At 38.5% G+C, this 9,990-nt stretch overlaps 1 protein-coding gene across 1 annotated transcript in view; it reads right to left on the bottom strand.

Moving 5' to 3' along the window:
* Positions 1-588: 588 nt before the first annotated feature.
* Positions 589-9,990, bottom strand: part of GLUD1 (glutamate dehydrogenase 1) — a 30,082-nt gene continuing 20,680 nt past the window's right edge. Inside the window, exons 7-13 of the mRNA XM_065746822.1 lie at positions 9,729-9,866; positions 7,936-8,073; positions 7,732-7,812; positions 6,844-6,967; positions 5,963-6,054; positions 2,910-2,972; positions 589-1,975 (exon numbers count right to left, since the gene is read on the bottom strand). Of these exons, the coding sequence (XP_065602894.1) occupies positions 1,856-1,975; positions 2,910-2,972; positions 5,963-6,054; positions 6,844-6,967; positions 7,732-7,812; positions 7,936-8,073; positions 9,729-9,866 (756 nt within the window). The 3' untranslated portion in view covers positions 589-1,855. The remainder of the gene's footprint in view (positions 1,976-2,909; positions 2,973-5,962; positions 6,055-6,843; positions 6,968-7,731; positions 7,813-7,935; positions 8,074-9,728; positions 9,867-9,990) is intronic.

The raw sequence follows: 9,990 nt of genomic DNA, 5'->3' as shown, positions 1-9,990 counted from the left end.
AGTCTGGAAAATGGCGTCTGATATGTAAGTGCGGATGAAGCAAAGGTTTGTCATTAAATTCCTCCATGGGGAAAATATGACACCCACTGACATTCATCAGTGCCTGCTGAATGCTTATGGAGATCAGCCAGTGGATGTGAGCACAGTGCAGTGGTCAGTGATGTTCCATCAGTGGCAACAGTGACAGTGGGTTACCTCTGCAGCTGTAGATTTTTATACAGGCTCTTGCCCATTGGTGGCAAAAATGTGTAGCTGATGGTGGTGACTATGTTGAGAAATAGTGTTTTGTAGCTGAGAATTTGCTCTACCAAACAGTGTTATTGTGCTCTTTGCATCTGCTGCAGTTTCTGTGGAAATAGATAGGAGGTGCTACTTTTGGAGCCAACGTATGTATCTAACTTAACCACCTTGTTGACTGGCAAGCTCATGAGACATATCTGTATTAGTGAGCCACTTACAAGAAATTACTGGCAGTATCTTACCAGAAACCATGTAAAAAATTAGCAAGTGTACTGCGAAGATTCATGGGTTGGTTGTAACCAGTGAAAGCTTTTACATGAAATAGAAAGCAGTAATACAACAGCATAGTTGGTTTGGAAAGGTCATTTTTTTTTTTTAATAACTGCTCTTCTCTCCAGGTTATGTTATGCAGATACAAAGTAGATAGAAAAAAAACATAAGTTTCTTGGAGGGTCTAGTTGTCTTTTAGAAAAAAACATTCATATTCATTACATAAATAACAACTGGCACTTCAAGGGGACTCTGCTGGACAAAAGACTTAGACTTTATAAACTGTGCTTGATCCAGTATTGTGTTGAGGTCCATTTTGTTGTACTTGAATATACTCAAAACTCTCACAACCTTCTGATGACAAAAAAAAAAAAAAAAAGCTGTGTTAAGACAGTGGATGAAGTTTACAGCAGCATTCGAGCTCCTCCGTAGTTTGGCCAATGATTTCTGGGTTATATCTCACTGTAGTTGTTCAGTGAGGCAATATCTAATTTTCAGAAAGCCTCTTGGAAAAAAAATTCTGACAAAGAATGTTGAAAACAGGTATGATTGCTTAACGAATTCAGACTATCCGTTTTCTTAAAAATAAAAAAAAAGAAAATCTGTAGTCAGAATAATTACATAAATGCTTGATTTAAAAATGTAACTATAACTGCTTGATAGTTTCAGCTTATAAAAATATTAGTTTGTCAACTCTAAGTACTTCATGGTGGTAGCCAAGCTAACTTGAACAAGCAATAGAATGCAGTCCTATAACAGCAGCAGTTAAAGAAAACATTGCCTAGAGAGAATCAGGCCTGAAGCTTTACTACAAAAAAAAAAAAAAAAAACCAAACAAAAATTAGACTCCTATAGAAGTTAATCCCTGCTGGAGGCCCATCCTTCCTTTGACAATGCCATAGCATTGATCATACAAGGCCTTACTGAAAGTGCCAAAGCCAAAATTATATCGTTAAACAAAAGTGCATGAAGTAATAATGAGCTAAGTGCTCATCCAGTACAGTATCTGATCGGAAGTTTGAGAAGTGGCTCAGGTGGCAAGACCACTCTTTCATACATAAAATGTACCATTTTGTTTTGTAGGTGAAATACCCAGAATGTCCCCCGCAAGTGCTGATAAACTGTTACCTTCAGATACGTGCTCGTATATAATTTCCTAATCCATGGACTTTTATTGTAAAAAAAGACTAGTCTGGACTGAAACTAATTGAGAATAGAATCCACTACAATGTCAGAAGAAAAGAAATTTTTGTGGTTACATGTAAACTTGTGATAAGCTTTTCCAAGAAGAGGGTACATTTACGGCAAGAGGGATGGGATAAAACAAGGAGCAGTAATGGCCTGCTTATGTAAAAGTCAGGCCAGCCTCATTGTATACTTTGAAGACTTTCTCAATTGCATTGACATAGGCAGCTGTTCTCAGGTCCAGACCCAGGTTGTACTTCATGGCAGTACGCATGATTTGCTGAAATAGAAAAGGTTGTATGAGATTTCTGCAAGTTTCCTATTGGAATTACATCAGATTCTGCTTACAGGATCCAAGTAGGAACGTAGAAGCCCCTAGGATTGGTACTAGAGCTCAGATTCTTTCAGAACGAAGTCTAAAATTTCTCAGTTCTCTATACATCTAAGATTTATGAGGTCTCAGATCTCTGCATTGTTCCATTTCAGGACTTGGATACATGTCTACCTCAGATATGGGGAAAGACAAAGTTTCAAGTAGTGTTTTTCTGTTAATTAAAATACTTCATAAAGGGATCAATCTAAAACTGCTGATGGTAAACTAAGGTATTCTTCAGTACTTATTAGTCAGGTACAATAGGACAACTAATATGTTTCTAATCACCACAGCTTCCTCTAGAAAATACTTCCAGATATCAAACATTAGTCTCTCATGTTTTCAATGCCCAGTTAAACTTGGTCATCACTGCACAAAACAGAAATATTTGAGAACAGTAACCATGAACTGTGTATGTACCTAATCAATTCTGTAGAATACATTTGTTGGGGCACTGTTAGGTCACAACCTGAACTGATGATTGAGCACCTGGTGAAGAGGAATGGCTGGCCCAGGGAGCACAGATGCAGACAATTTACCTGTGCTTCCAGGTGACTAGAAGGGGTGGACCCTCCAGCTCACTTAAGGGCTACCCTCAGAGGGGAAGAATGCTTTCTGGAGAGGGAGTGTTCTATGGCCAGAGATCCATATCATCAGCTGGGTGAGTCAGCTTTTTTCCTGTTTTTGACTATTAGTATTTCCAATAATACTTTTCCTGGTATTGCAAAGAGTTTGTCAGAAGTGGTTTCACTGCTTTGTGGGAGAAACAACTTTAAAAAAAAAAATGTAGTGAAGCCCCAAGTTCTTTTCCTGCATATACCTTTATTAAATCAATACTTACTCGAGCAGAACGCTCCATCGTATAAGCCAACCCAGAGTGAACAATATCCTTCTCAGATGCACCCTGCAATGACACGGAGTACAGTCAAGTCTTATTCATGCATGCAAAAAGGTACTAGTCCTGTCTTAGGAAGATGATAGGATTCCTGTAGTTACTGAAGCTCACTCTCATTTTCCTCTAGTGTCTGATGTTAAGACAAACTGAATTGCCTTTACTGTTACTTCAAGTGATAATTACGGTCAGTTCAACCATGAAACTTTAGATGTACGTTAGTGAAATCTAGCTTCCAGTTTCATCATACTAGCATCTTCAGTGATGTCATAACTACTGCTTCCAGCCTTCAAAACTTATCATAAATATTAAACAAAAAAAGCTCTCCAAGAATTAATAACTTACTGAAGTTATTTCAGTTGCTTTGGAGATGGGTTTTAGATCCTCAGTTCATAGGTTTGAAGCATGTTAGCTGTGTGTAACTCTAGAGAGGCTTAGTTCCCCTTGAAATGTAAATGAACTGAACAATAAATAATTGAAGAAGGTCTGATTTGGGATGTCAGAGAGTCAGTGTTCCAACATCCTGACTACTGTCACTTACTATTCATGTCAGGCTTGGCTTCACAAAAGAGATGCTTTCTCTCAAATACTCCTTTAGTCTGTAGAAACTGCCAGGCCAGTTTGTAAGGCTTGTGTTGAAGAGAACACAGCAATTGCTTCAAGCCACTGAATATATTTACTATGCTACTCTTTCAGTCTGACACTTTTGCAAATACTAGCACCATGCTAGAGCAGTCTGTCACCTGGCAGCAAACCAGTTTTACATATACCTCTCCTGATTTACTGAAGGATGGATGGTTTGGTGTTTTTTGTAACACATTTTTTTCCCCTTGATCACTTGTCCTATCTTCTTATGAATTTAGGTATTAAAAATAAATAAATACTAAAGCCGCTCTTAGCTCACATACATCCCTTGGCAATGTATTCCACGGATTAACTGACTGTTGTGATTCTCTGTTGTTTTTGTTTAACAACCCCTTATTCTTGTTCACTCTTCATTCCAGTGGTGGCTCTTCTTATCCATTTTCACATTACTCATTTTGATTGCATCTTCATACTGTTTCAGACTAATGGGACCTGGAGTCGTTTGTTGTTTCATGTATGTGGAGCTTCTGTATCTTTGATTATTCTTTTTTTTTTCTTTCTGAACTTCCTACATTACAACACTCTAAGACACAGAGATGAAATCTGCATGCAGACTTGAGAAGGCAGACATATTCTGGACTTGTATTATAGCACCATCAGTCTTATATTGCCAGATTTCTTCTTTTCATTTTGAAATGATTACTAATACAAATACAGTGTTCTAACTGTTGTGCATTTCTAAGCTTGTGTCTTGTTGTTACCTCCAGATCCTTTTCAGTTCAGATAAATGAGCTCAGAACTTACCATTTTGTATGAAGATTTTCCCCACCATGTATTGGTATGCATTAGATAACACTAAATGTAGATGACTTTTTTGCCCATTAATTTAAGTCTTGAAGGAACATCCTACAATCTTGTCTGTATTATTCTTAATTTACAGAAATACCATATGAAGTTGTCTGAAGTATGAATTCTTTGAATGAATCATCAAATAACTAGGGTTGAAAGTCAGCTCTAAAGATTATCTAGTTCCATCCCCACTGCCACAGGGAGGGTTGCCAACAACTAGACCAGGGCCTGATCCAACTTAGCCTTGAAAACCCCCAGAGATGGGGCATCCACAGTTTCTCTGGGTAACCCGTGCCAGTGCCCCACCACTGATCTTTCTGAATGCTGTTAGAAAACCCAGGTAAACTAAAAGAATAAGACTTCCAAACAATTTCTGATAGCGTTTGAAGCAGTATTTCTCACTATAAAAGCTTTACTCTTTGATACGCAGGGATCGAAGACATCATAGAATCTACGTATTTATCCGGTTAGCCAGCAGGAATATCAAGTATTTCACACACCAAAAAAAAAAACAAAACAGGGGAAAACAAAATAATTCAGTCATCTCCTTACTAGTCTGTTTAAAAACAAAAAACCTCCCTTGTCCTTCCCCAGGTTAAAAAAATCCACGCATCTCCATCTGAGCTATAGATGAAGATAGTGGAGTTTCTCAGAGCAACAGACTGCTAGGTAAACAGCAACATGCAACTCTCATATGATTAACTGACATCTGAGGTAGAAATAAATGAAAAATATTCAATTGCCATAGTGCTCTTTTACACAAAAAGAGGTGTTACTTCATACCTTTACAGTAGTGGGTGTGTGTGTAAGCACTACTCACTAACAACTGCAACATCAGTGTTATCAACACTAAATCACAGCATTGTAACAGCCACTGTGGAGAAAATTAAATACAACCTTGTTTTTAGAGTTTAAATACCCATCTACCACTACAAAATATATCTATACAGTAGTAGATATGAACTGCTAGGTCACAAACTGGTGATTGAGCACCTGGTGAAGTAGTTTGGCTGGCCCAGGGAGCATGGGCAGACAGCTGGCACTTGTGCTCCCCATGTGACCAGAATGGATGGAGCCTTTCTGGGCTCGTGTAAGGGCCAGGCCCTGCAGGGAGAGCATCTCTGGGACCTAGGCTAGTTCCTGAGAAGGAATGCTGCATAGCCAGAGTTCCCCTTCACCAGCTGGGTGAATTCCATTCTTTTTTCAGTATATGACTACTGGCCTGCCTACCAATATTTCACTTGGTATTGCCAAGGATCTGTCAGAAGTAATCCTGCTTCTTTGTGAGTAGAACAAACAAAATGAGTCTATATTAGTATTATAGCTTTTTAACACTGTTGGAGATACTTTGCATGTGGTCAAATAAAAGGAAAAAATGGTTACTTCCTGTTTTCTTAAACAGTTCAGATCACTTCCTTTAATTATTTGGTCATCTAGGTAATTGCACTACTGCCCTGGGGCAAAACCCTGGTTACAAAGGTACAACTCTCATTGCACTTATAATATCAGGATATTATCACAGCTATAGTAAAAAAAAAAAAAAAAGGACAAACACAGCAACTACTTACTGATATCCTATCTTGAAATTCTGCTGTAGGCACAACTGGAATAGTTCCTCCATGTTTCCCAAATTTTCTCTCCAAGCTTTCCTGGACAGACACTACAAAGGAAAAAAGTAGAGACAGTGTCATAGGTGAGGAAAGGACAACTAACAGAAAGATCTGTCTCCAAGTTTTCCAGCATTTTATGGCATGAAATGCAGACTCTGGGAGCAGGGCTGAGAGAACGGTCTTAATTCTGTTCCCTACCAAATAGGGGAGATGTTGATTTTCTGTTTTTATAGGTGCTATTTCAATATTAGTAATAATGTTCCTCCAGGACCGCTTCATACAGCAAGAAGCTGAGTTTATTTATCATATCTCACTAAATTCAATAAGCTGACAAAGCAACGTGTTTCAATGTTGCTAACTTGATAGAAAGCATTAGAAAAAATATCTAAGTTAAAGCAATGAATCGGTCTCCTACCACTGAGAAAAAAGCTCATGCACAATTTTAGCAGGCCTTCTGCTTAGGAAATGGAAGTGTTCTGGTATTTTTGAGTTGATGCATCTTTTATCAAGTCACTCAAACTTCAAATTCTTTTAATATATCTGAGTGAAAGACACTTAAAGAAGTAATAAAGAGTTGACAAGTTCACAACATTCATTATCTTCAAAAAACTGAAGAAAGCCATTACTTTATGGATTAAAATATAACTGAGAAAGTATGCACTTAATTCTTAGTCATGCACTGCCATATTAAATCTTTCTGGCTCTTCAGGATGCAGCAACAATAGACTTAGAGGGAACTGAAGTGAATTTGAAATAGCCCTACTCATTTCCCCCAGTTTTCTGTTTGGCACCCCATTCTACCAATAAAACAGTGAGTGAAAGCTGAACTGAGCACTTACTGAGCAAGTGGTAGTTTGAATCCCTTTCATATTTAAAAGTCAAGCGGCCATAGCTGACGTGATTCAAGTTTTTCAGCCACTCAAAATAGGATACTGTTACACCACCAGCATTCAGGTAAAGGTCCTGCAAAGAAACAGAAAGCGTACAGAAATGTGACCATTTGATGAAGGCAGTTCTATTCCACTAAGGAAAAGCAAGTATGATTTAAAAAATATTAAAACTGTGGTACAGAAGACAATCCTAGTTACTCCTACATGACGAAGATATCTAGGGATTACTTTTACTGATTTAAGGAGGACTTGACTTTAGAATATATGAATTTCAGCTGTTCTTGGCTATGTTCTTCTATTTTAGCATAATTATTTAATAGAAAATAATATGTTCTTAGCTTAAGTCAATGAGTTAAGATAGATCAGCCATGCCTTTTAGGTATACCACTTGATCAGGACACTCTCTCCCTCTGGGGAAGAGGATGTCATCGTACTTCCAGATCTCATTTTTCCAAATTACTATTCTAGGCAACATTTACTTCATACAATCTGCAACAAACAATTCTGTTTGAGTTCCACCCACAGACCAATTTTTACAGTCTGGCCAGTGAGTTAACTTGGCCTTATTTCTTTGATCAGTGGACTGCTTAGATGACCAAATGTCAGGTAATAGACAAACAAGCCAAACTACAGATTTAAGCAATAACTGTGGGTAGTTCTCTCTTCTGAATGTGTAACTTTCATATATTTCACTTATAGTTGTAATGAAGTCTCTTCCAGTAATTATTACGAATCTTAAGCAACGCTAACACTCATTTCCCAGACATCAGTTGTTTCACTGAATTCACTGAAAATTCTACTCACTAATGAAAATTAAAGGTCAAAATAGAGTCTTACAGGAATAACCATGATATTCCTCTCCAAGAAGATTTTGTCAGCTTCAGGAGTTGTAGGTCCATTGGCACCTTCAGCAATAATCTAAAAGGGATCACAACAGAGTAATTGCTAACTTGACAGGTGTATGTTTCTGTCCATATTAATTATTGAATACTAGTTTTTAAACTGGCTTTCTCTATTTTGCATTTGTGTTCTCCAACTTACTTTTGCTTTAACCTTGTGAGCATTGGCCTTAGTCAACTGCTTTTCACTTGCAGCAGGGATGAGAATGTCACAGTCTATTTCCAGAATGCTGCCTTCAAGCTTCTGTGCTTTAGGGAAGCCCATGATTGTCCCATGTTGCTGTTGGAAGGAAACAAACCAAGGTGGCTTTAGCGCATGTACTCAATTTACTTTCTTCCCTTTTTTTAATTAAAAAAAAAAAAAGAGAGAAGGCAGAAGCAACAACTCTAGAAAGATAGGGATGATACGTGTTATCTTCACCTAGCTTGCCTTTTCTGTTTAATCTATGGGTCCTGTACTTCAGACCAGTATGATTAAGACATAATTGCTCTCTGTCCAAAGATACTGATACGTGTCTGGGCTCTGGAATAGTTTAAAAAAAAACAAAAAACAGTTCCTCTCAACTCTTAAAATGCCAGGCAGGAAAAGTCTTTTTTGAATACTTTTTTGCATCACAATTCAGACGTGCCAGTTGTGAAAATTAGTACTACAGTGATGGCCTTTCTTTAATGAGAGAGTCTTTTCAGCTTTCTGAGAAAGGGGGGGTGAAGCAAATGCTCCCTATGTAAAAGATGACAATGAAATAAGCACCTTAGGAACTCTAAAGTCATAAAATCGTTTCATTTGGAAGCAACCCTTGAAAGTCATCTAGTCCAACTTCCCTGCAATGAACTGGATCTCTCTGAATGGCACCCCATCCCTCAGGTTTGTTGGCTGTGCCACGCAGGCTTGAAGTCATCTACAAGCTTGCTGAAGGTGCACTTGATCCGCTGTTGATGTCACTGATGAAGATGCTGAAGAACTCCTGAGGGACACCACTTGTCATTATCTCCATCCAGACATTAAGCCATTGACCACCACTCTCTGGGCATGACCTCGTAACCAGTTCCTTGTCCACTAAACTGTCCACTCATCAAATCCGTATCTTTCCCATTTGGAGAGAAGGATGTTACAGGAGACCATGTCTAAGGCCTTACTGAAGTCCATGCCAGTCTCTTGCCTTCCTTTTCTGACATCCTACATTAGGGGATTAAGACCTCTTGTGCTGTACAGAAAGCTTCCTTAAATATCAAAGACAAAGAGTAATGGCCTAAAACTTGAACTCAGGAAGTTCTATACTTATGTGGAAGAACTTCTGTATGCGAGGGTGATGGAGCACTGAAACAGGTTGCCCAGGGAGGTTGTGGAGCCACCTTCCATGGAACTATTCAAGACCCATATGGAGGCCCACCTTATTGTAGGCTGCCTGCTTTAGCAGGGGATTTTGGACTCAATCTTTTGATGTCTGTGATTCTATGATCTGTCAGCTCTGCTCCACATCTCTGTCCTTGAGGACAAACTCACAGGGAATTCTGTTGACTAACTTGGAGAGCTGAAAACTTGTTTTCCTAAAATTAAGCTTCCTGATTTTACTCTGCCTGTCTGCTGTCTGATATCTCGCAAGAGTGTGAACTGAAACATTACATGGCCACTGCAGCCCAGGCAGCCTTCAATCCTGATGTCACTGATCAGTTCACTTTAATTCATGAGTAAACAGGTCTAGCATTGCATCTGCCCTGGTAGAGCTGTCTATTACATGGCTCAGGAAGTTACTTTTGATACATTCCAGGAGTCTCCTGGATTGCCTTCAGCTTACTCTTCCAGAAGATGTCAAGGTGTTATATGATGCATTACTTTCAGAACAACCTATGTATATTCGTATCAGTCTATAGTCATCCTATACACTTGCAGAGCTAACACAAATGGAACTATTTCTGCTTAGCTAAGTTTCATACCAATTTGTAGTCTTCAAGTTCCTTTGGGTCAATCCCATCAGGATTCCAGATAGAACCATTAAATTCTCCAACAGCAACACATTTTGCTCCAAAACGGTGCAAGTATCTCATAGAATGCAAGCCCACATTACCGAATCCCTGAAAGTGAAAAGAGGAAAAGGTAGTCAATCCTTCAGGTTAAAAAGATTATTATTGGTATGATTTATATATACTTGGGATGCTGTAAATAGCTCCTTATCTGTTGGTGTATATTGGCATCTGA

This window comes from Cyrtonyx montezumae, unplaced genomic scaffold, assembly GCF_038088225.1.
Source record: "Cyrtonyx montezumae isolate F1298 unplaced genomic scaffold, pur_monq_1.0 scaffold_4, whole genome shotgun sequence".
In the NCBI taxonomy this organism is placed as follows: domain Eukaryota; kingdom Metazoa; phylum Chordata; class Aves; order Galliformes; family Odontophoridae; genus Cyrtonyx; species Cyrtonyx montezumae.
The sequence above is the reverse complement of the archived record's forward strand: the minus strand, read 5'-3'. Positions and strand labels throughout refer to the sequence as shown.